We start from the raw sequence: 27,612 nt of genomic DNA, 5'->3' as shown, positions 1-27,612 counted from the left end.
TATGTATTTTACGGGAACTATCGGGTCCTCTCAGTGGCCCTAGCAGTTACCCATCTCTTATAGCCATAATGTCCCAACAAACAGTACCATGATTCTGAATTAGCATAGTAAACAAAAACTCCTGGATTGTCTTGATGTATGGTGTATTCAGATCCTCTCTAAGTCAATTTCGAGTATAATACGAGTATCTACGTCGTATTCTTCTGCAGTACAAAAATTTGCAGCAACTGCATCCAACTTTTCTTACAATAACTCATTTTCCAGCTCTAGAGGCAGATACTCAACATTTGAAACTAAATGTAACTTCCATCGTTCACAATTCGTCGTGAACCTTGGGCTCGGGGTCAGCTTTCGCATTTGATGAGCCATCTGTATCCCTAGCTGATCGTTGACTTTGGTTGAAATTCTCCCCAGACGTCGAGTTAGGATTAGTCACGTTCTCCCTGGAACTCTCCGTTTCGTTTTTTATAGCTTTCTCAATTTTAGGCTTTGGCTTGGGAATTCTATTAATCCCAGAAACCTGCAAAAATATTAATTACATATCAAAGGAAGTCAGTATTAGACACAAACAAATCAGTTATGAACTATTTCTCCTCTACCTTATTAATAAGAAGGGAATCAGAACAATACCTTGTCTTGCAGATTGAGAACCTTAGTAAATACTTCTTCAGATGTGAAAGCCGGGGTACTGAATCCAGGAGTCCTTTGCAAATGAAAGAGGAAAAACTTGGTGAGTAAATTGAGGAGCTTTTTTTTTTTTTATCAGAAGGACATGGAGGAACTTAAAAGGTTCATGATGAAGTGGAAAAACAAAATCAAAACTTGTGAAACAACGGGTTGGTTCCTTCCATCATCAAAGAAGGTCCAGTGACACTCAAATCATCGAATCCTCGTCTTGAATTGACAGAAAAAATTTCGTAAAAAATACTCAAACTAGAAAGGCACCAAGAGTTGCAGTTCTTCAAAATTACAACCAAACATTTAGCAAACACATCTTATTCATTTAAAAAAAAAAAAAAAAGGACACAAATAGCAAACACACAGAATATTTTTTTTTCAGAATATACTAGCAAATCTTCAACTAAGTTTTACATCAAAATGCTTTTTCCATTCAAAAGGCTGAGTAGTATTGATGTAATGATAAACAATGATGTTTTGAAGTGTATAGTATAATTTGTATTAGCAAAGTTATTTCCATCTGTATTAGTTGTACATTTTTCATGAGTTTCAAGATTTTCTGCATCCTTGGGTTCTCAAAAATGAGTTTTCCAGTCAATCTGTGTTAACAAACAGATGTTATTCTACATTTCTTTCTCCCTTTCAGATCTGAAAACCTTAATGATCATCTATTTCAGTGTTAAATACTCATTTTGCAACACCCCGAGCTTTTGAGGATCTAATTTAGGAAGGTTTGGGTTTACACTATAATTAGAGTTTCTATTTTTAGAGATTGAATTAGGGTTAGATCTAAAATTATGCCCTTGAGCCCATGTTCATTTCTTGAAGTTAATTATTGGGCACCAAGGATTAGACCCTAGGATTATTGAGGATTAATTTTATGAAGATTTAGCAATCATTAGGCCTAAATCCACTAGGCCCATGTAATGAATGAGCAAGAGCAAGTAATCCTTGCCAAGTCCATAAATTGCCCGTGAAAGTGCGCCCACATAATACACGAAACCTACTTGCGCTACACTTCTAGTTGCAAGCACAAGTCTAGTTCTACTCCAACTACAAGTCACCTATTCCTACTTCAACCACAACTCCTAGGTCAACTACAACTTTAAATCACATTCAAACACTCCACTAAACTTACAACACTACGACTACCACATCCCATGGACTCTACACCCTCCAAACTCTATATAATAGACCCCATATGAGAGCCTACCTACTATTACATGAGCCCCAAGCATAGCACCCTCCAAGGCCGCGAAATTCTCTTATATTTTGTGCTAAAACCAAAATCCCTAGGCCCGGTAACCCTTCCTACAACACTCCCACCCTAAGCAAGAAGATCAAGATCCAAACCACCTAGCCAAACCGTGGACTCCAACCCAACCTTTATGTCAAGCTCTCCCTCTAGGTAACTCTCTCTCCTCTTTTATGATATTTAGACTAATGCCATGAGATCATACGAAATTAGTGAAATTCGGATTTCATAAAGGGCTATGAAATGCACATGCTAGAATTAGGTTTTATGGAATTAGAATGCATGTTTATAGACAGGATTGGACAAGCATACATATAGGATGATTATTTGACTAAAATCATGCATAATTGATGATTTGGACACATGTTCAAAATATTGGGACAGATTTTACAAAAGAGAGATCATGAGCAACTTGGGTGACATAGTATAGGCTTGAACATGGATGGATGCATTAAGGTTAGGGTCATATGAACTCAAATGACTCCTCGTTTGGTTTCACAAACCTTTCAAACTATCTCATCTCATCTCAACATCCAGACACCATTCAAACACAAATATTTTTTAATTTCAACTTTTCAACTTTTTCATCTAATCATTTTACCTAATCATTACAAATTTTCCAAACTTCTAAATAAAACACAAAAAAGAATTCAACTTTTTCAAATCTCAAAACAAAAATAAGGGTGACTTGCACATCCACCCTTAACTTTGCATGAAGGATGTTTACATGAAGTTATCAGAATGTTAAGTGGTCGTCCCTGCGGCCACAGGCTGCAAGACTAGTGCACCACCCTTGGTCCCTTACACAAGGGGGTAATAGCGTGCCAGCTGTAAAGCAAGCAAAGACAAGTTTAATGATTTATGCAATGAACATGTTGGTCGTTTCTTCACTGTTAGATATGTCATTGTTTGCTCTTTGTTAGATATGATGAGTAATTTGTTTGTTTATTTTTTATTTTTATAAGTTGTTTGTTTATTAATAATGCTCATTGTTGGATATAATGATATGTTATTGCATAATCATTATCATCAGTTATGCCACATGTTGATTGATCTATGTGCTATGCAAGTATTTACAAGTACTAATGTCTTCCAAGTAAAACCTACACCAATGCTTGCTGTATGATGTGTTATTTATTCAGTCCTTGATTCACTTCTGTTTGTCTGTATGTTTCCAAGTGAGGGGGATGATGTTGATAGGCGGCTGGGCCAGATTTACGTAACAAGTAGACAAAGTTTCTAATTTCTGATAATAAAGTGTTTTTACGCATGGGGTTAGTTTTAAGTTTTCATGTTGAAAACTTAATTTTTAAGATGGTTCATGTGCTTTAAATTTTTGTGATTTCAATAAAATGAGGTAAAGTTTTTGTCATGATGGATCTCTTCCTGGTTCGAAGTTAGGTATGAGTTGGATTCCTAACTAACGGGAAGGAGTGTTACAGGGTGGCCTGTACCTCAAATGGGAGTGGAAACCTCCTAGTGCTAGTGAAGCATCAAGCACACATAAGCCAAACGCCACCTACAGCCTAGGTGCTTTGCAGTAAAGTGCACATTCTACATGTATGCATGCAGCCGTTTCCATAAGAAAAACGATACCACAAGAAAGATGATAGAAATAATAAAAAACAAAACACGCACAGAACAAGAACATAAACAACTTACTTCTTCTGCTCAGCCTCTTTTTCATCCAACCAAATCCTGAGCATGTCAGCATCACTCACAACCTAGATTTACCAAGCATATTAACTCCCATAATAAAGCAGCGCATGACAACAACTCAAAATCATTTCAAGTTGAAGATATTTGTAAAGAGTATGAATTTAAGTAAACATTTTGGACACACCTCATTTATTTTATCTTCAGGAAGCCAAGATTTATTTGTCTTCCAGCCCAGTAAAATCTGCAGAAGCTCGGGAAAGAAAATCATCAATCCATTGGGGACATAATCTCATAGCTAATTAATGCAACATAGGAAATAGAAAAGTTGCAAAAGAAAGATGCAAAGTTCACTTTATCAAAAAGAAAAATAAATATGGTTATTCCATCTGATACCATTTGTAATGGCCCCAAGCAAGGCCCAAGCGATGTTTGGGCTCTATTCTAAAAGGAATAGTCAATGGTATACAATTGGAGCCCCATTAGATTCATTATAAAGAGCAAGAATTCTGCCTTCCAAGTAATGTGGGATCTTATATACCACCTACACTCATTAGTCATACAGGGTATCATAATCTCCACCCTTTAAATTCCTGATGTCCTTTTCGGGTATTTCAATCATAGATGACTTCTAGTTGGGATAGAATTTGACAACATTTGTAACACATCCAGGCCAATGCATATTTCCAGAAGGGCATCCTCGTATCCCCTCCCTCTCATCAACCAAGAACGAAATAAAGGACTCTAAAACAAAAGGGAAAGACAATTATTAACTGCATTATTTACTGGAGTCATCAGAAATAAGCATGTTGGCTCGCACCATTGTCTTTTGCCCCAGAAAATGGTGATGATGCATTTTTGGAGGGAAGCAACTCTAAGCTCCCAAAGAAGGACTGAGATGAGGAGTGATTATCAGGAATTAGCTTAGAGATTGACTCAACTCCGAAAGGGCTTCAACGCCGTGCCAAGCCCATGAAACTTTAGCATATAAATCTTTAGTAAGTCATCCGATAGGCCCATAATACCTCACACCCCTGTCCATTTCCTTTAACAACTCCAGCTGTGTCTTCAACATCCAAAGAGATCACGAGGGTTAAAAGCTTAACCCTCATGATCATAACATTCCACCACACTTCTGAATTTGATGTCTGGCAGCCTACTCTATCGACACTGAACTAGTGGTAGCCATTTCCCTTTTGGTGGTTTCACTCATCTATTAATATTCAATAAAGTAACACCATGCCCATATATAGAAATAAGAGATCTTAATCCAACCTATAGGTGCCTTGAACTCGTGTCGCAGTCTCTAATCTTATACCAATTGTTAAAGGCCCAACTATTGATACAAAAGTCCTAGAGCCTAAGGGTTTTAACTCAATAGCTGAGATTACTTTTTCTCTCCATACACCTTCTCTCATCTCTCTTGCCTCTCATCACCAATGAGTCTTGCCGGTGACAATCACCATTTCAAGATTTACTTAGACGATATTTAGAGATGCAAGTACACAAGGATGGGATATTTAAAGGTTGTTCTCATTGAAACAAAAATATTAGAGATTTCAATTGAAGGTGGTCACCATATACACATTATAGAGTGAGGTAGGAAGGTGACTAAAGAGCTGGTATTGGGTAAACCAGCTGCATCATGGGTCGCACAAACCTTGGAAAAATGCTCTAAGTCGGATGGTGACAAGGAGTTCATTAGAACATCCAACTTAGGTAGCAATGCTTTTCTTGCACAGAGATCCTCTAATGTATATGGAAGGTGCTTGACCGTAGCCGAGTACAAAGATGGTGCCAGTGCAGGCAAAACTAAAGCAAAGGAATATCGGGAGGCTAAAACGCTCAAACAGCATATGAGAAAGGACACATGCGGTGGAGTGACTTCTAAGACATACACAGAAGTTGTTTCTTGCTCAGCTCCAATCACAAACTAATAGGCCGAAAAAATGGAGGAGAAACCAAGAAGTGTAGGGATTCAGAACCAAAGTATGAAGGGCAGTATAGGTATTTCGTGGAAGAAAAAAGCTACCCTTGCGAAACTTGCAAAAATAGGAGGTCGGAAGTGCCACAAACCACTAGAGTTTACGCAAGAAGGGATTGTGCCTCTCTGACCAAGGGGCATGATACAGAAAAGATGACTCTGCACACCTCAAAGAAGAGTTGATAGACTTGAGAGAGAAGGTTAGTGGTTTAATACATGGGGTAAATCAGGAACTGGGCTTCGGCTAGAGTCACGAAAGAAAAGTGAGCGAACCTGCTGGCAAGAAATGGACCACGGCTTCGCATGTGGGCTTGGGTGCAACAAGAAGCTCGTGGCCTGAGATAGGGAAGATGTAAAAAAGTCATTGGAGACAACACTACACCAAAAGGACTACACAAAAACCACTGACAGAAGAAGGGAAGCCGGTGGCTAGTGTCCTAGCCAACGGACTAGCAGCGTCAATGCTCACAACAAGACCAAATGATGTTGTCTCTGTTTTGAAGAAAAAAATATCACCCAGGAGCTCCTAATGGAGAACACCATCACATCACCCCAAAAAGTGTCATTTCTAGAAGATTTATTGAGCTCTAGGAAGGATCAAACAAAGGGTGGGGTTTGTGAAGTGGGTAAAGCAGGGGAGAGGGAAATTCCAAACAAAGCAATGGTAGTGTATGACTCGGATGGGGTCGAGGGATAGTAATGGAAAGAGTTGTGTCCCGTCTCGGATGAGGTGTGTGAGGTGCAAGCAAGCCCTATGGTCAGTGAAGAAGTATATTGGGAAGAACCTGCGCCACTGAGTTCTCTGCACCTAAGTAGCAACATCCAGGTCTCCAGTTGGGCTTAGACAAAGCCAAGGAGATTCAACGTTGTGTGGGGATATTGTGCAACGGTTTCGAGAACCAATTTATCGCTCTCCTTGTATCTAGAGGCTTGATAGACTAACTCTAGCTCACCAGGTGAGATCAATTCAACAAAGAAGAGAGCTAGATAATCAAAAAGGCTCAACAAGAGAATTAATGATGGAGTAGGAGAGAGGAGTTCCAATCGTGGAAGATCAAAGGGAAAGGCAATGGTTGTTGTTTTATGTAGCTGAAAATTGTTTCATAGAGTGTGAGGGGGCCGAACGAGAGGGAAAAAGTGTCTCAAAGTTAGCAACCAATCACGCAATTTGGAGAGTAGACATTGTTTGCTTACAATAAATGAAATTGGAAATTATCCCCCCAAGCACTTTTAAGAGTTTGTGGAGCTGTCATCAAGCAGGGTGGCATTAGTTACCATCCAATGAGCATTGGAAGGCATCTTCGTGATGTGAAATAAAAGAGTGGTGGAAAAGTCAGAAGATTGTATGGGGGATTATATTGTGGCTTGCTCGTTCAAGGATGTTGTGGATGGATATCAGTGGGCCTTCACAGATGTTTATGGTCCTAACTTAGATCGTGCAAGAAGTTTACTATTGGACGAATTAGCAAGCCTAAGAAACATATGGGACTTACCTTAGTGTATTGGTGACAACTTTAATGTTATTCAATTCCCGAGCGAGCAATCGGGTGGCTCTAGCTTCAATTCATCAATGGTAGGCTTCTCTAACTTCATCTCCGAACAAGATTTACTAGATATTCCTCTTGCAGGTAGCACTTACACTTGGTCAAGCAAAAGAGAACATCCCTCTGGGTCTAGGATCCTTAGACTCCTAGTATTACCTAAATGGGAAGCACATTACCCGGAACTCATTCAAAAGAGACTCCCCAATTTGTGTTTAGATCATTTTCACATCTTTCTAGTTTGTGGAGGTATTCATGGAGCCTGAAGGTACTCCAAGTTTGAAAACATGTGGTTGAAATCAGAAGAGTCCAACAATGGTGGTCTTCTTATCAATTTTATGGTATAATCCAAGTTATATCATGTCATATAAACTGAAGTCTCTGAAGAAAGATCTAAAGGCTTGGACTAATCAAGTGTTTGACAATGTGGAAGGTCAAAAATATACCCTCTTTGAGGAACTCAAAAGGATTGGAGGGAGTGGAAAAGGAGAGGGTATTATCTTATACAATGAGAGCTCATAAAAATAAACTAACTGCGGACCTCAAAAGGGTCTCACTATTAGAAGAACTATTTTGGAGAAAAGTAGAGTGCACTCTGGTTGAAGGAAGGGGATAAATGCACCAAGTTTTCCACAGGGTGGCTAACTCGCATAGGATGAACAATGCCATAGAGCCATTGATGGTTGATGGAGTGGCTTCTTCCAACCATACCCAGATCATAGATCATATTGTCAACTATTACAAGAATTTGCTTTCAAAACAATTCTCTTTGAAATCTATTTGAGATGATGTACTAGAAAAAATGGAGCAAAATTGGCTAGCTGGAAGAAGATGTATTTATCCAGAGATGGTAGGGTCACTTTAATCAAAAGTACCATTTCCAACTTGCCAACCTACTTCCTATCACTATTTTGACTTCCCACCAAGGTGGCCCATCGCATGTAGGGATTTCTTGTTGGGGGATGAATGGTGTAAATTCCACTAAGTAAAATGGGCCATGGTGTGCTCCCCTATCTTGAAACGGGGATTGGGTATTTAAAACTTGCAATCTTTTAACAAAACTTTGCTTGGCAAATAACTATGGAGATACTACAATGAACGGGGAGCAATAAGAAGAGTCAACATAGAATCGAAGAATGGTGAACCATGGGAAGGATGGTGTTCGAATGAGGTAAGTGGACTATGGGATGGGATTATGGAAACACATAAGAAGAGGATGGGACATATTCAAGAAATATCCGTTTGAGGTGGGTGATAGGTCCAAAATCAAATTTTGGCACGATGTATGGTGTCACAATAGGCCACACATGAAGACGGGATCTTTTGGCACCCTTCTAAGAGAGGGAACTTCACAATCCGCTTCAACCATCAAGCCACGACCACACATAATACAAATCCATTCCCATGGAAGAGTATTTGGAAGACAAAGGCACATCTAAAGGCAATTTTTTTTTGTACGGACGGCTGCCTGGGGAAGATCCTCGCAATAGACAACCTACAAAAATGCCACATCATAGTCGTGAATTGGTAGTGTATGTGCAAAAAGAGCAGAGGGTTTGTAGATCATCTATCATGTCATTGTGAGATCGCTACGACCTTGTGGAATAACTTCTTTGCTCGGATGGGATTAGCTTGGATGATGCCGAAAAGGGTAATCGACCTCATAGCATCTTGACCCAAGACTACTTTCAGATTGCAATAGCATCCGAGATGGTTCTAATTTGTCTATGGTGGTATATTTTGAGGAGAGGAATGAAAGAAGCTTTGAAGATCAAGAGCAGTCAATGGATGAGCTTAGAAGTCTATTTTTCAATACTTTACTCCCATTGGTCGATTGTAATTGATTTTAATGCATGACTTTTCATGATTCCCTTGTATCACTAAGCTAGCATGCATAGGCAATGCTCTTGAATATGTCCCGTATGCACGGGCCTCTGTCTATTTTAGGATCAATAAAATTTTGTTTACTGATAAAATAAATTTCATTAAACCTTTAACTCTCAGGATCATAACACCACCCCCACACTGATTCTGCCCAAAGATATTTCTCTCACAATCCTAATACTCTTCTCAGTAATATGTAACATAGAGACACCATCATCCACTAAAAAATAATAAACCTTCAATTCAACCACTAGATGGTTCAAGAAACCTGTATTCACCTTAATAAAAAGTTAAAAACAACCAAGTCGTAGGATGCACGAAAAATGTATCAACACTAATTTCGATAACCAAAGGGACTAGAGTTTTTTGGCATCATGGAAGAGAGAGGAATCAGTGCCATCAACTTGCACCCATGGATTTAGCAAAAAAGTGGTATCTAGAAAAACAAAGGAAAAAACAAACAAAATTGCAGTAATCAATAGTAGTCATGGTCTCCCAAGATTTACATATTCAATTAGCTGCAGAAGGAAATTTACTTAACTAGCACAATTAAAATTAAAAAATTTAAAATTTAAAATAAAATAAAATAAACTCTTCTAGAACATATTTTTAATGGACCCTACGACTTTCACAAACACCAATAAATTTCAAGGAATTCTCATATCCAAAGAAGCTAAACATTCCAGGGGTTAACTACATGACGAAATCAGTCTTGAACACCTTATCCAAAAATAAGGAAGGAACAAAAAAAGGTACCTGTTGCAGCTCAACAAGATATCTTCGAGCATGTTTAACTGCAGCTGGCCGTGCAGTTAGCTCTTTCAGTCTACAATCAAAAGTTCATCAGTTCAAACATCGTGTTAAGCCTGTCTAGATTTGTTATTATTGGCAGCAAACATGCAAAACTCGGTTCAAGTCAAGAATGCCATAATTTCAATTAAATGAATTATACGACATATCACATACCTAAAGAACATGGGACCACCAATATCTTTTAACATATCTAGACGTTCCTGAAACTCTGTAGCTGTAGCATCTTCACCGTCTATATACAACCATTCTTGCACCTAGGGAAAAACAAATTGTTCAAGTAAAAACGTTCCAAGTGAGAGCTTAGTCAACAATAAGTTTTCTGAGTTTGCCCAAAATTAAAAGCCAACCTCATCAAGCTTGTGATTAAATGATTGGCGCTCCTCAACAGTAGAAATTTGGTCCAACTCCTCGGATGATTCAAGCTGGAAGAAATTAATGAAAAACAAATGTCATACATTAGGGATATGCAGAAGGTAAGCAGATCATCACATAATATAATGTAAGCCTCTTTTACAATTCCAATAGAGTCCTTGCCAATAAATGCATATAAATTATCTTTAATAAGTGAAATAAACCAATTGGGTATATGAAGGAAACACAAGCTAAAATTTGAACTTCAGTAGTCATCTAGAGGAATTCAAAAATCTAGCATATTCACTGTTATATGAATAAATGGTTAAAAGAACTAGAAGAATCCACCTTTTCTTTAGTAGCATAAATATATCCTTCCAAGTTATTTTTTAACTCTGCAGTTCTTCTTCTCTCCACATCTTTTTTGTCCAGTGCTTCCAATTTATTAGTAGCTTCAGCAAGAGATTCTTTTGAAAGGGGCATTCCTGGCCCCATTGTCTTCTCAACAATCTATGAATAGTAAATGAGAGAACTCAGCAAGGAAAATGAGCAGAATGGAAATTTAATAGCAGAATATTAAAACTAATTTTCAGAAAAAATAACTTTTGGATGAAAATACAATCTTTCATTGAACTGTTAATAGTAGGACATTTTTACAATTCACTTGTTTGTACCTTAAGTGGAACCCTAAATGTCCTCTTTTTCAGCTTTCTTTCTGTACTCAGATCCATGGTAGTATGCTCTTCCATGTTAGATTTTGATATGTTACTGAACTCAACAGCAACATGCAAGTTGTCATTATTTTCTTCAGAAGAGTTTTTCGCATCAGCTTCAACTGATATGTTGGGGGAAGTAGTAGTTGAATTCTCCAGGGTTAGATTTCTTTTAACAACTTCCACCCATTCTGATATTTCAAAAACCGCATCTGCCCGATCCAAAGAAATTATTCCACTTCTACTGAGAGAGAAATGCAGATTTGTCTTGATTGGGGAGGACAAGTTCCGGGATGAATAGCTGAACAATATATAGACAACAGACATAAAACCAAATCAGATTTGTCAAAAGATTTTGTTTGGAAAAATATATCTATTAAAAAATAAAAAAAACTGCCATTGCTCAAATCATCAACACAAAGACCTATGAACTAAGGTTTTCAAGAATCGGTAATCTTACTTCTCACTCGCATCAGTCAAACCAGACACATTGTACTGAGCAAATATGGGAGAAATGACACCAGGCGGTAAAGGATCTTCATTCTCATAAGCAAGTGAAATTTCAAAATCCTTGTTGTGGATAATGGACCTGAACATCTGTTATATGGGCCAGCCCATTCATAATAGCAAAATTAGAGGAAGACTGTTTTTTAACTATCTTTCAATTTTCGACATCTGTTACAGCATAGATAAAATTGTTTTGCAATTTACCTTGCTGGGGAGTTTCTTCATTCGTTGAACAATTAACTGCCTACGGCTCTCATCATTAAAAAAATCAGGTCCATCTAACACAAAAACAAAACCATAGGAAGAACCATCAACCATTCCCAGCTTACGATTTAGTTTGATTCCATCACTTAGATTCGCAGCATGCAGTGCCGCACCAAGAACTATTGCTTCATCAGCATCCAGATGTTTGTCCAGCTCTTTCCTCCCAAGATATTCCTGGAGCTTAGCCTGTTGTTAAGGGAACACAAATGTTCAATTTCAAATTTATCCTCTGACATCTATCAACTAATCAAAGATTGGATATATTAATGAATTTCAAGAGCAAATTAGTATAACAGAATCAAATATTCTGGACCATCGAGACATGACATATATCAAATCATAATGGTATCAACTTTGCCAATTGATACCCAATATGCACATTGGCGAAGTAAATATTACCATGCACCTTCACTCTGGCGATTTAAAACCTCAATATTTGCACCATAAAAGCCACACACAAATGCTTGCAAACCAAGCACATAAACATTTAATTAAATACATCTTATAGTAATAAATATCTTTTTTACATAAGTCAGAGTTTCAGAAGTAAGAAATATCTTGCTGAATGCTTATATGGCAAAGCCGTGAATTATACTTTTTTCAAAGTATTTGTTTGATGAATATTTAAGGTCCATTTGGCAACACAATTCTTCTCAAGTATTCTCAAATATTATCAGATATTTCCTTCCAAAGCATCACTCAAACACAAAACACTTTTAAATTCAAATCTTCAACTTTTTCATTTAATCATTACCTAATCATTACGGTGCGGTTTAAATAATGAGATGAGATGAGATGGTTTTACATGAAAGTTAAATAAAATATTATTAAAATATTATTTTTTAACATTATTCTTGTTTAGGGATTTGAAAAAATTGAATTGTTTATTATATTTTGTGTGGGAATTTGGGAACTTTGTAATAATGAGATGAAACGCTTTCACTATCCAAACGGGGCTTACAACTTTCCCAAACGCCCAAACAAAACACAAAAAATATTAATACTTTTTCCAATTTCAAAAATAAAATTATGTTAAAAAATTGTTTCTTTATATTATTTTTATTCAACTTTTCTCTTATTTTCCAAAACGCAATAAAACATCTTGACTCAAACCATTTCACTAGTATTCACAAATATACTGAGATATTCTAAGTATCCAAACGGGCCTTTAGTCTATACAATAACAAAGTTGAATAAAATATTGTTATTGTTGTTTTGGGGTTTGAAAAGGTTGAATTGAGATTTGAAAAAATTGAATTGTTTATTATATTTTGTGTGGGAATTTGGGAAAGTTGTAATGATAAGATGAGATGAGATGAAACGCCTTCCAAAAATCCACACGAGGGCTGTCCATGAAGCACTTCTTAAATATATGCAAGGAAATAGTGATCAACTAGATAAAAATCTTTTATATTGGTCCTGGAGGAATTGATAAAAATTGAGAAAGAGCTCAAAAGGATATGTAATTGTTTTATATTGTTACCCTTATAATTCAGAAATTATTGTCCAAAAGACAAAAAACCAACGGGTACAAATAAAAAGTGGAGAATGAATTCCATGCCCTATCACAGGAAAATATCTTCCTTTTCTGGATGAGTAGGAGAGTACCACAAGGACGAGATAAGATTTTAACTGAACAGGGACGATCCATATATAATTTAGTCATAGAACTTTCATAAAATCTATCTTAAATTAAGCATCCTGTTCAATCACATCCTATGCAACTAGTTAAAAGAAATTACTGATCAAAATAAACTGGTTAAAAGAAATTAATGTTTCACTGCTTGGATGTGAGATAAGATTCCATATAATTCCATGTAAATTGAGTATCTTACTATCCTATCCAACTGGTTAAAAGAAATTAATTTTTCCCTACTTGAATATGAGATAAGAGTCTGTGTCATAAGTAAATTCATCAGGAAGAAGACAGTACAAACCTGCAACTTTGGGACTCTAGTACCACCTCCTATCAACTCCACTGCATATATCTCATCCACCTTCAGACCACTATACTTAAGCACTTCTTTCACTGGAATGAGAGATTTCTCCCACAGATCTTCACAGAGTTCTTCAAACTTCTCACGAGTTATGGTACTCCTGGAGGACAGATAAAAGGTCAGATAATACTATCACTACCTGAAGCCAACTATCAGTATGCATAACTTGTAAGCTATAGGGAAAATTAGTATGAATAAACATTTAGCATAAGCCATTTTTCACAAATGCAGATACAACTATCAAGTATCATACTGAAACTTATATCTACCACTTGCATAAGCAATTAAAGAATGACCAACAGGTGAAGATAAAAGTAGTTTTATCCTATGGAAAAGAGGCATCAAGATGGCAAGCCCTGCTGACCATGTTCCCCAGTCTTTTTTTATCCAGTAAATAGAAACTACTAACCAGAAAAAAATAATAATAATAATATTGAACTTTCAGCCAAGAGTGTATAATGTGCTTAAACAGCCACCAACCTGAAGTCCCGGTCATCATAGAGGGATTCCACTGATATTGGAGCCACTGTATTTGCACTAAGAATTTCTTTTGTACGCTTAACTTGTTTCTTCAATTTAGCCATTGCCTTGGAAGATTTCCGCACATCAACCCCATTTCCAATTTGTTTATTGAACTCATCTGCAAAGTACTCCACCAACCGTAATTCCATATTCCGACCCCCGAGCTCTGGGTCCCATCTAACATCCTTGACCTGCACACAGAATAATTGCATAAAGTAGGCAACAACCATCAGGACAATCATGCCTGTGTCCCCAAAAAATGACACGAAATAGCATAGAGAACAAATGTCACACCAAAGTACTTAGGATTTGAAATTAGGGTCCCTAATTGTTTGATCTAGTGGCATGATGATGTACACACGAAATTATTGGAAAAAGCAATAACTACTTAAGCTCACTTTAGCTTTATGAAATCATTTTTAAGTTTAGTTCCACCTAGCAAAGATTCAATGTGAGACTTAGCACTCTCCACCCAATATAGGACTCCGTCAATCTGATGTGTTACAATCATAAAAAAGGTTGAGAAAAGTTTTTTTTTTTTTGATAGGTAAACGATTAGAATATATTAATAGGAATAAGCAAAGCCCAAGTACACAAGTGGTATACAAGAGATTACACCTATTTAGGGGGAAGAAAAAAAGGTTGACAAAAATTGGCACAATAAATTGCAGTCTTAGAAACAGAGTGACTAAACGCTGATAATAGAAACTCTAAAGAAGCAAGGAGTGGTTGATATTGGCATCTATTGCATATCAAATCAAAGTAGCTAACATACAGTAGTAAGCCATAAAAATTTTCCAACAATGTAAAACTCTACCAAGAATGTTACCCATCTGCATTATTTTTTTTTTTATTGGTAAATAAAGTTTTATTGATCATAGGAATAGGCAAAAGCCCAAGTACACAGTTCATATGCAAGAACAATGCCTAGGAGTGATGTTCTAGAGATACAAGAAATTCATGAATAGTCATGCTATTAAAATTAACTAGTATCGACCATTGGAACAAGGTGTTAAAAAACAGAAAGTACTAAGTTCATCCAACGACCGCTCACGATCTTTGAAGCTTCACTCATTCCTCACCCTTCTTAGCATCACCCAAGCTACACCCACCCTAGCAAAAAAGTCATTCCACAAAGACATGGCAATCTCACAATGTATTAGTATGATCCGGCATTTCCTTAGGTTGTCGATAGTGAGAATCTTCCCCAAATTAGTCGTCCATGCAAAAAATGGTGCATTTAAGGGGGCCTTTGTCTTCCAAATGCTCATCCACCAGAATGGATATACATTACGCTTAGATGGATTGGTAGGAGTGTACTGTGAACTTCCCTTTTGCTGAGGGGCACCACAAAAGCTAGTCTTCACCACTCCCCTAATAGGGACAGAATAGACTAGGTTGTAAAATTCAGAGATTGCTTCAACTTCCCAATCATGGACAGCTCTAAGAAATGTGACATTCCATTGGGAGTCATTACATTGGTCAAGGATGTCCGCAATCGATGCTTCCTTTCATTCGTCCTATACCAAAGAAGTCTGGATAGGCCTCCTTAAGTGCCATGCACCACACCATATGTCATGCTAGAATTTGATTCAGGACCCGTCACCTACCTCAAAACATAGAAAACTAGAAAACTTAGTCCCCCCATGTCTGATTTGTTCTAGAGCCCCCACCCCATAGGATCCACTCACCTCGTTCAAGCATCAATCTCCCCATGCTCTACCACACTTGAGTCTAAAACTGTTCTTCACAAAGCTCCATGTTCTATGGGATATCTCCATAGCCATTTGCCCAAAGCCACCTTATTAAGGCTCCGTTTGGATGGTGAAATTGTTCATCCCATCTCATCTCATCATCACAACTTTTTCAAATTCTCACACAAAATACAATAAACAATTTAACTTTTTCAAATATCAAAACAATAATAATATTAAAAAATAATATTCCAACAATATTTTATTCAACTTTTAATTTTCATCTAAAACTATCTCATTTCATCTCACTATCCAAACCGCACCAAAAAAGTTGCAAATTTCAAATACCCAAACATCTTTCGAAAATTGGGGTACAAACGATGGCCCATTTTACCAGATGAAATTTGAACATGTCATTCAGTCCTCCCAATAGGAAATCCCATTGTATTTTCTCCATCCAATAAGGCCACCTTTGACGGAAGTAGAAATAAAGAGAGGAAATAAGTTGGTAGGCTAGAGAGGGTACTTTTGATGAGCATGATTCTGCCACCTTTTGGATAACTACATCTGCTTCCAACTAGCAAGTTTCCGCTTCATCTTTTCTCAGACATCATTCCAAATGGATATCAATTTGTAATGAGCAACCAACGGGGGAGGCCAAGATACTTCATGGGTAAATGAGATGTCTTGCATCCCATGATAGAAGCCATACTATCCACATTATGCACTTGCCCCACCGGAACTACATCTGATTTGCCCAAATTCACCTTCAATGCAAAAACGACTTTCGAGCATAGAAGGAGAGCCCTCAATGCACGGATATGATCATGGATGGCCTCACAAAATAAGAGATGAGAAATATTGAGAGAACCAGTATTTACCTCCCCTTCTAAAAAGCTAGATATAAAACCACCCTCCACAACACCATCAATCATTTTGCTAAATGCGTCCATCACGAAAACAAATAGTACTAATGCAGATAAGGGATCCCCGTCTCAATCCTTGTGAGCTTTGAAGGAAAATGCTTGCTAGAAGCGTGAAAGAGAGATGCAATGTTTGATCCATGAGGACCACTTCACCCCAAAACCACATCTCTCAAGCATATAGAGTAAGAAGCTTCAATTGACTCAATCATAAGCCTTTTCCATATCTAGTTTGTAAAGAAGCCCTGACTCTCCCTTGAGTTTACTATGCAAACATTTATTGGCAATAAGCACCGTATAGAATATTTGCCTCCCCTTCACAAAGGCATTTTGGATTTTGGGGCTTTGATATTATTTTGTCCACCGCCATGCTTAACTTGTCCACCAAGACTTATGAGATAATTTTATACATCCCACTCACCAAGCTAATGGGGCAAAAATCTTTAACCTCAACCACCCCCAGTTTTCTGTGAATAAGAGCAATAAAGATTGCAATGAGACCTTTTTCAAACCTTCCATTTTCATGGAATTACCCCCCATGATATCACCCTTGGTCACTTCCTAACAAGATTGAAAGAATGCTATCGTGAAACCATCAAGATCTAGAGCTTTATCACCCGCCATGCTTTTTAACACTTTCCAAGCCTCCATTTCTTCAAAAGGCCTCTCAAGCTATCCTTTTACTTGTGAGTCAATAGTATCAAAGGTAAGTCCGTCTAATCTCGGTCACCAAGAAAATTGTTTGGAAAGAAAATTCTCATAGTAGTTGACAATGTGATCCCTGACCTCAGTTTGGTTAGAGATAGTCGCTCCATCCGCCAACAACGTATCAATGGCGTTGTTCCTTCTGTGTGAGTTAGCCACCCAATGGAAGAACTTGGTACATTTATCCCCCTCCTTCAAACATAGGGCTCTTGCTTTTGTCTCCAAGATATCTCTTCCATGAGAGAGACCCTCTCAAGTTCTATAAACACTTGATTTTTGCAAGCCCTTTCCACTTCTGACATTTCCCTTACCTCCAATATGTTCTCCAAACCCTTAAGTTCCTCCAAGACTAGCTTCTTCTAGCCTTCCACGTTACCAAACACCTATTCACTCCAGCTCTTCAAATCTTTTTTCAATGCCTTCAATTTACATGCCAAAATATAACTTGTAATTCCTTGGAATTGATAAGAAGTCCACCATTGTTTAACTTGGTCAATAAAGCCCTCGGATTTCAGCCCGATGTTCTCGAATTTGAAGTACCTTGGGCCTCCATGTATTCCTCTAATCAAGGAGGATGGGAAAGTGGTATGAATATAGTCGGGGAAGATGCTTTTGAATGAGATTTGGAAAATGGGTTTCCCAATCTAAGGAGGCCAAGAATCTATCAATCCTCAAACCAAGAAGGATGTTCCCGGTTGCTTGACCAAGTGAAGGAACCACCTGCAAGACGGATATCTAATAGATCTTGATCAAAAATGAAATTAGAAAGGTCTACCATTGCTAAATTTAAGTTTAACCACCTGATCTTTCGCTTGGGAAATGAGTGACATTAAAATCATCTCCAATACATCAAGTCATATCTCAGATGCTACATAGCCCAGCCAACTCATCCCCCCATAATAGTCCTCTTGCTTGATCTATATTAGGACCATAAACACTTGTGAAGGCCCATTGGAAGCCATCCTCAGCAATCTTAAATGAGAAAGCCACCATGAAACCCCCCATGCCATCCTCAACCTTTTACACCACCACATCACTAGAATGCCCACCTAATGCTCCATTGGAGGGTAGATAGTGCCAACCCATTACATGCCCACAAACTCCTAATGATGCTTAAAGAGATAAGCTCCAATTTCATTTCTTGTAAACATATAATGTCACCTCGCCACATGCGTAGTAGATTTTTTACGCTTCTCCTTCTCATTCAGCCCTTACATTCAATAAATGATTTTTGGCTTCATTGTGCAACCTCCTTTGCCCTTACCTTCTCTCTCCACAATTTGAACTCCTTTCACATGCCCCATCAATAAATGTCTAGTTAAGCCGTTTGAGCTCCCTAGCTCTTTTCTTAGTTGAGTTGACCTCACCATCTGGGCTAGCCTGTCTTTGTCCAACCTCTACCATTGCAAGTAAGGGAATAAATTGGTCCTTGAAACCATTACATACAAACCCAACACAGCATTGAATCTCCTTGACTTCATGGAGAACCCATTCCAAAGCTTGGGTTTCATTTGGGTGTACAGAATTCAACGAGGTAGGTGCCTCCCAGAGCTCTCCATTGCTGCCCAAAGGACTGGACTGTCAAAATATTGGACTATATACCTTCACCAACTCATAACACAACCCTTGCCAGTACTCCCTCACATCCCCATCTAAATCATACAAAACCATAGCACCCTTGGAAGGTTCGGCCCTTGCATTGACCATTTCACGGTCCCTGGCATTAGAAACCTTACCGAAGCCAAAGACCACCTCTAATGGAAGTTTCGACAAACTCTAAGGAGACACAAGTACGGCTGCCCCCTCAATCCCCACGATTTCGGCAACATTTTCTAGCTCCAAGGCAGGTACAACTTCCTCGAGTATCACCAACACTGTCTCCACCACAGCGGCAACCAGGATGTCATCCACCGGATCACCCATGTCTGTCAACCCATTCTGCATTGTCCCATCGACTCTGACGGTGCTTTCTCGATTCTAGAGGCTAGGTTGAAGGAAAGGTTGGGCCATTTCCTAGAGGTTGGCTTGTTTTCAACCCACCAACATTGGGTTACGGGTATTAAGGCCATATGGGTTGGTCCCTTTCCTTTTACGGCCCGCGAGGTACGAGGCCCACGAATACTTCTACCTCCCTTACATAGCCCACAAATACTTCTAAGCCCAGCCCAAAACGTTGGTTTTGTTGGAAAGTTTCCCAAATCTGCCCAGTCAAACTCAGTCGTATTCTAGGAGATATTGGTGTAAATGTGTGAATATTCTAGAAGATTTAGTTTCCTTAGAAGTTAGCTTTTAATTTATTCTTTCCTACTTTATTCTTTCCTTTTTTTTCTTCTGCTATAATCTATATATACTGCCTTGCACCTATGTTACATTTTTAATGAGAATCATTCCTACAAATTACTCTCATTCTAGATGGTATCAGAGCAAGGTTCCTTTTCTGTCTCATCTAAACACCCTATTCCCTCCAGCGGCTCAAATTAGCCCCTAATATCTTCGGTTTTCTTCCTTCTTCATCTTTGCCTCTCTCTTCTATTGCTGTTAAGCCTTTTACCATGACTGATACTTCAAACAAGGCCAAATCCAAAAGCAAACCAGAACCAAAACCTACCCATTCTAAACCAAAACCTGCTCCTTATTGTGCCACTAGCACATATTTGTCCACTGCCAATATTTCTGCACAGCGGTCCTATTCTAACCAAAGGGGGTTTGAAGATAAGCCTTGGGTATGATGTGATTATTGCAATAAACCACGCCACACTACAGAGACTTGCTGGAAACTCCATGGAAAGCCTGCAAACTGGAAGAGCAGCAAATCTGGAACCTTTGGCAAAAACCATATAGCCCCTAGAGCCAATGAAGCAAAGGCTAATTTCCTAAGTGCTGAGCAGGTGAATCATCTTCTTCAATTGCTGAAATCCACTCCTACATCCGGTCATTCTACTCGTTCCTTGGCCCAAACAGGTGATACCCCTAATACCTACTCTTGTGGCTTAACTCTTGCACCATGGATTATTGATTCTAGTGAATCCGACCATATGACTAGTACTTCACAATTTTTTCAATCTTATTACCCTTGTCTTGGTAATAAAAAAAGTCAGAATTGCATATGGAAGTTTCTCATCCATTGCAGGAATGTTCAAATCTCTGAGACAATTGAACTAAAATCTGTCCTTCATGTTCCTAAACTTGCTTGTAATTTGCTGTCTGTTAGTAAACTCTCAAGGGATTCTAGCTGTCGTGTCATATTCTTTGATTCCCATTGTGAATTTCAGGACCAACTCTCGGGGAGGATGATTGGCAGTGCTAGGATGATTGATGGACTCTATTATTTTGATGAGACCCTATTCAACATTAAACAAGCTCAGGGTTTGAGTAGTAGTAGTACTAGTTCAATGCCTGTACGAGAACAAATTATGCTTTGGCATCTTAGACTTGAGCATCCTAGTTTTCTCTATCTAAAACATTTGTTTCCTAGCTTATTTAAAATTGTTGATTGCAACTCTCTTCATTGTGATACTTGTCATCTATCCAAGAGTCATCGGAACACTAATCAATCAAAATGCGATCGTGCTTCAAAACCTTTTTATTTAATTCATAGTAATGTTGGGGTCCCTCAAAAATACTATTGCATCTGGAAAAAAATGGTTTGTGACATTTATTGACGATCATACACAGTTGTGTTAGGTGTATTTGATGAGTGATAAATCTGAAATTGAAAAATTATTCAAGGATTTTTATCATATGGTTGAAAATCAGTGCCAAACACAAATAAGTATTCTTAGAACTGATAATGGTATTGAATACTTCAACAAATGTTTAGGAACTTTTTTGTCAGAAAAAGATGTTCAACATCAATCTACTTGTCGTGACACCCCACAACAAAATGGTATTGCAGAAAGAAAAAATCGTCATTTATCAAAGGTTTCACATGCCCTAATGTTTTCTATGCATGTTCCTAAATAATTATGGGGTGATGCTATTTTGACTACCTATTATCTCATTAATAGAATGCCTACTCATGTTTTGAAATAAATCACTCCTTTAGCCCTCCTAAAGGAGCTTTTCCCTAATTGTCGAGTAACATTCGATTTACAACTAAAAGTTTTTGGGTGCACTATTTTTGTTCAAATACCAACCCATCTTCGGTCCAAACTTGACCCTAGGGCAAAAACATGTGTTTTCCTCGGATACGCTCCTAATAAGAGAAGGTACAAATGTTTTAACCCTATTACAAAGAAAACTCGCATCAGTATGGATGTATTTTTCCTTGAAAAACAGTCTTACTTTAGCCTATCTTTAGGGGAAGAAAGAGAAGAGTGAAGATGAGTTCTGGCAAACTTCTAATCTTTTTTCTAATGTTTTCATTGACATTGACATGAACTTCCATACTCCTTTAGAAGGTCAAGAAACAAAAAAATTATCTAGTGAAAATAATGGAAATCTGAGTCTACCTGTACAAGGCATAAGTGATTCACAACCAGGGGAAGAAATACTCTAGAAATTATCTCATCTGAACTTCGTGTTTATACTAGAAGAAGAGATCATCAGAATAATAGAAATCCTTCTTCCAATCCAGAGCAAAGCCAATCATCATCACGTCTACAAGTTGGTCCTTCCAATACACCAAGTAACTCTTCCACTCCTACTCCTTTTGTTGACAATTTTGTTGATCTAGATTTACCTATAGGCCTTAGTAAAGGAGTTAAAACCTGCTCCACACATCCTATTGCTAAACATCTATACTATCATAGACTCTCTGATACTCATAAGGCCTTTACATCTAATATTTCTCATCTGTCTATTCCAAGAACCATTCAAGAAGCCTTGGATCACACAAATGGAGATTGGCTGTTCAAGAAGAGATGAATGCACTAATTGCTAATGGCACTTGGGAAATTGGTGATCTACCAAAGGGGAAGAAGACTATGGGCTATAAATGGGTATTTACAGTCAAATTCAAGGCTGATGGTAGTATAGAGATGTACATAGCAAGACTTGTAGCAAAGGGGTTCACTCAAACATATGGAATTGACTACCAGGAAACTTTTGCTCTGTAACCAAGATGAACTCAATCTGTGTTACCATCCCTAGCAGTCCATTCCAACTCGCCCTTATATCAATTAGATGTAAAGAATGCCTTCTTAAATGGAGACCTAGATGAGAAAGTTTTTATAGATCAACCACCAAGATTTGAATGCGAAGAAGGCAAGGGGAAGGTGTGCAGATTTAGGAAGTCTTTATATGGACTCAAGCAATCTCCTAGAGCTTGGTTTGAACGCTTTGGGAAGGTGATAAAGAGTCACGGCTACTGCCAAGGTCAAGCAGACCACACAATGTTCTATAGACACACTGGTGGAGGCAAAGTAGCTATACTTATTGTCTATGTTGATGATTTTATTCTGATAGGGGATGACAGCAATGAAATTGAGAGATTAAAGAAGATTTTTGCTAAGGAGTTTGAAATCAAAGACTTAGGTAACTTGTAATATTTTCTTGGCATGGAGTTTGCAAGGTCAAAGAAAGGTATATTTGTTTCCCAACAAAAATATGTTCTTGATTTACTTGGAGAAATAGGTTTATTAGGGTGTAAAGTTGTAGAAACACCTATAGAGCATAATCTAAGACTCCAACCAACTAAACCTGAAGAAGTAATCAATAGAGAACAATACCAAAGATTGGTATGGAAACTCTTGTATCTCTCTTACACACGGCCTAACATAGCCTTTGCAACAAGTGTGGTAAGGAAATTTATGCACTCACCAGGACCTAAACATTTTAATGTTGTATACAAAATCCTAAGATACCTAAAGGGGACTCCAGGTAAAGGATTATTGCTTGGAGGTCATGGGAGTTTACAAGTGGAAATATACACTAATGCAGATTGGGCTGGGAGTGTCACTAATAAGAGATCAACTTCTGGCTTTTGCACATTTGTTGGAGGAAATTTAGTAACATGGCGCAGCAAGAAACAAAATGTGGTGGCAAGGAGTAGTACAGAGGCTGAGTTTAGGGTGCTCATGGGATTTGTGAAGCACTGTGGATTAAAAGATTGCTGGAAGAGTTGAAAGTTACTAGTTCATTACCAATGAAATTGTATTATGATAATAAAGCTGCAATAATTACTCACAATCCAGTTCTTCATGACAGAACAAAACATGTGGAGGTGGACAAGCATTTTATCAAGGAAAAAATAGATAGTGGGGTAATCTGTTTGCCCTATATTTCTATAGCTAAGCAAGTAGCAAACATACTTACAAAGGGACTGCCAAAGAAACTGTTTGAAAACTTAATCAGCAAGCTGGCTATGGAAGACATCTTCAAACCAGCTTAAGGGGGAATGTTGAAAAGTTTCCAAAATCTGCCTAGTCAACTCTGCCATATTCTAGGAGATATTGGCTGTAAATGTGTGAATATTCTAGAAGATTTAGTTTCCGTAGAAGTTAGCATTTAATTTGCTCTTTCCTACTTTATTCTTTCATTTTTTTTCTTCTGCTATAATCTATATATACTGCCTTGTATCTATGTTACATTTTTAATGAGAATCATTCCTACATATTACTCTTTGATTCTAGAGGTTTACCCTCTGAATAAAACTATCGATTGTCTCCCTCAAGTCTAATATCTCCCTTTTGAGGCTTCCTAAGGTCATCTAATCTACACAATGAACACTAAGCAAAGCCCCCCCCCCAAAAAAAAAAAACTATTGTGTAAGTGTTGCCAAGTGGCAGTGTCTCTGGCTAAAATGTTTGGCACACCTCTACAATGATAACACCATGCCTTTGTGAATTGTCTAGATTGCCCTTTGTATCCTTTGAGGACCACCCATCTCTACTCGATGCTTCTGCCGACCTACAATGGAGCCCCCTAATGGCAGAGCCAGCTCATGGAATCAAGACAACCTCCGCATACGACTTAAGTAAGCCCTTTTTCTGAGTCTTTCTGTTGGATGGTTCCAGCCCCTTTTGATAAATTTTTCTACGCTTTCATGCGCCTCACGAAGCTCCAACGCAATTTTTTCCAACCCTTCCATTCCACTTCTTCAAGGATTATGATCGGGCTTCTTCTTTCACCCCCTCTATATTCCACTAGAGTCAAGAATTAGGAATCTTCATAAAGCATTAGAACATCTTTGTGCAATGAAAGCACTGCTTCTTACAGGATATTATTCAACATGAATTACTTATTAAAAGACAATATTCACATGAAGTGATTTCCATGGGACCACTAATCCTTGTACATCGATCTTAGGCCAAAAACATCTCTTTTTATCAAAATATTTTTAGAAGTAATATAAATACAAGATATTATTCAGAATGAGTTACTTGTCCAAACAATATTCAACATGAATTGATTCCATGGAACCGCTAATCCTTGACTACATTAGTCTTAGGCCTAATCTCATCTCATCACATCCCATCTCATCTCAACATCTAAACACCACAAACACTTTACAATTTAAAATATTCAACTTTTTCATCTAATCATTACAAATTTCCAAACTTTTAAACAAAATACAAAAACAATTCAATTTTTTCAAATTTCAAAATAAAAATAATATTAAAAAATTATATTATAACCGTCTTTTAACTTTATAATACTTTTATTCAACTTTATCTTTCTCCTTTTCCAAAACCATATAAAAATCTTAATTCAAACCATTTCATTACTATTTACAAATTATCTCACTATTATTTATGTATTTTTTTATCTCATCTCATTTGTGCAACCAAATGAGACCTTAGGCTAAAAACATTTCTTTTTGTCAAACTGTTCATATTCAGATGGAAAACATTTTTCGGTACAATGCATCATTTTCTGGAATGGATCCCCAATCAACCAATCAATATAGATTTCTAGGAAAGAAGTGGAAACACCCAAGACTCGATAACTGCATGGCAATAAAGTGCTAATAAAATATTTGAAATGAAATGAGTCCTCACCAGTCATCCTTCTTGTGCAAATCCATGTAAAGGTATTAACATATCGATATACGTTTTATCACCTTAGCCAACCAAACGGTATGCACAAGAATAACCCCCAGTTTCAGACTTGACAATTGCAATTTATTTTTATCCTATTCCTATCAAATTTTAAAGATCACCTGAAATTGGTTGACCGACACAGTCTTCCCATGCTCTTTAGCACTATATGCCGAGTAATGTACTAACGCAGCATATGTACTGCTCGCACCCATGTCATAGAAAATAACATGCCTCGACCCGTTAGAAAAATCCTTGTCAATCCCATACTGCAACGCCGCCCCCGAATGCTCATTTACCAGTGAAAGAACATTAATCCCAGCCAACTTGGCCGCCTGAAGCAGCCCTCTTCGCTCCGCTTGTCCAAAATACGGCGGCACTGTAATCACTGCGTCCTTCACAGGCACCTTCGAATGAAACTCCGCCAAATTCACCGCATAACCCAAAATCATTGCTAATAACTCCTCAACTGAATAAATGGAACCGTCGTCATCGATTTTAAAACTGACAGCACCTCTAGAATCTTCTATGATTGGGAACGGTAGGTAAATTGAGCCAAGAAAGCTTTTTGAGTAATTATAAGGCTTCCCAATTATGTCGCGGATTTGAGAATAGACTTTGTTGGGGTACCGAGCTACGAGCCCGGCAGCTTCTTCGCCGATAAGGCGTGTACCAGACTGGAATGCCACTAAGGCCGGAGATTTGCGCTTTGACATCTCGTTGATCGCGATTGAGATCGGGCTCTGTCCGGGTTTTAGGTTCACGACAGCAACTTTTAGCCAGTCGGAGCCGAGATCTATGCTGGAAACCGCAGATTGAGACCGTACAATGAAAAGGCAGAGCAATGATAGTACTTGTCCTAGCTTGAATAAGATGGAAGCCATTCTGGATTATGCAAGCCTCTGAGCAGCAAAAACCAAAGAGTTAAAAGAGTCAGTTGATTGATGAGAGAGAAAAGCACCAAAAAACGCAGGATCTGGTGCTGCTTAGCCTGAGAAAATTGGAAAACCCAACTTAGCTAAGCCACAATCAGAATATTGTGTATATATTTCAATTCGGCTATTGATTTGTCTGAACTTTACAAAATGAGATAAAAAAATATTTAAAAGAAATAAGAAGTATGTAGGAAGCGTTGAAAGGGCAGAGAGAGAGACACCAGGGGGTAGCAGATCGCATTCTCCAGAAAACAGAAGATGCCGTATGGAACGGTTCCTGTTTGGTGACGAGAAAGCTAAACAAAATTATTTGGACGTTAGAACATGTCATACACGTAGTCTCAGAGAGGTGCTGTGTTTGGCCCTTGGGGCAGCTAGATGCAGCTAGATGGATGTAGTACGTGGTTTATGGAGGTTTAGGGAGGTTCTAACTTCTACGAGGGGAGCGTGAACGAAGTGCCTGAATAAGTTGGGTCAATGCATCGTGTAGTGAGGGATTAACTATGGGTACGTGGCACTTGATTAGCAAGGTTACTGAGGTGGCTTGTCCAGCACCCTTAGATCCTGATAGTTCCCGAGTTACGTGGTAAGGCAGAAACCAAGCTGAGGTGTGACAAGCCCATTGGTCTGTATGACATCGCATTGGCCAGCTGGTCACAATGCTGGACCGTTCACTGTTCAGCCTGTTCAGTTAGCTTGCTTATTATTGGCCAAGGGCAGCCAAGGAAGAATATATTTTGCCATGTCCTGTCAACGGCGCATTCACTATATATCTTTTTTATTTTTTAAATTTTTTTTTCTTAAACTAATTAAATTTTTTTACTTATTATATATATACCAAAAATTTAATAAATTAAAAATTAAAAAAATAAAAAAAAATGATGTGTTGGCTTATGTTTATAATTTTTCATTCATTTAACCTTGTTTTGATAGTGAAAACATTTTCACTCATCTCATTATTATAATTTTTTAAAATTTTCACACAAAATATAATAAACAATTCAATTTTTCAAATCTCAAAATAATAATAATATTAAAAAATAATATTCTAATAATATTTTATTCAACTTTAATTTTTTTCTAAAATTATCTCATCTCATCTCACTGTCCAAACTACACCTTAAGATCCTCGAACTTGGCACCCTATCCCACCAGAGCAAAAAGCCGTGAAATGGCTTCTCTTAATTCTTTTTTCATATCAAAAATTTTAT

General features: G+C 37.8%; 1 protein-coding gene across 1 annotated transcript; it reads right to left on the bottom strand.

Annotated features, from left to right (window-relative positions):
- On the bottom strand, positions 1-26,848 carry LOC122318340 (heat shock 70 kDa protein 17). Its single transcript, XM_043135611.1, has 15 exons — positions 26,623-26,848; positions 25,589-26,368; positions 14,124-14,356; positions 13,584-13,743; positions 11,587-11,832; positions 11,336-11,472; positions 10,837-11,176; positions 10,511-10,672; positions 10,159-10,233; positions 9,965-10,065; positions 9,755-9,824; positions 3,777-3,833; positions 3,596-3,657; positions 631-703; positions 1-520 (listed from the first exon to the last, which is right to left on the bottom strand). The coding sequence occupies exons 2-15, from the start codon at positions 26,348-26,350 to the stop codon at positions 314-316; spliced, it is 2,685 nt and encodes an 894-aa protein (XP_042991545.1). The 5' UTR covers positions 26,351-26,368; positions 26,623-26,848; the 3' UTR covers positions 1-313.
- Between the last annotated feature and the right edge of the window lie 764 nt (positions 26,849-27,612).

This window comes from Carya illinoinensis, chromosome 8 (genome assembly GCF_018687715.1).
Source record: "Carya illinoinensis cultivar Pawnee chromosome 8, C.illinoinensisPawnee_v1, whole genome shotgun sequence".
NCBI classification, from domain to species: domain Eukaryota; kingdom Viridiplantae; phylum Streptophyta; class Magnoliopsida; order Fagales; family Juglandaceae; genus Carya; species Carya illinoinensis.
This window is presented reverse-complemented; position numbering and strand designations above follow the sequence as displayed.

What these genes read in the sequence shown, in the direction of transcription:
- LOC122318340 (XM_043135611.1), bottom strand. Translation starts at nt 26,350, where the DNA reads ATGGCTTCCATCTTATTCAAGCTAGGACAAGTACTATCATTGCTCTGC. An exon ending in TTTATGCTACTAAAGAAAAG is followed by an intron (nt 10,234 to 10,510) that starts GTGGATTCTTCT and finishes AATTTCTTCCAG; the next exon opens with CTTGAATCATCCGAGGAGTT. An exon ending in TTAATCACAAGCTTGATGAG is followed by an intron (nt 10,066 to 10,158) that starts GTTGGCTTTTAA and finishes GTTTTTCCCTAG; the next exon opens with GTGCAAGAATGGTTGTATAT.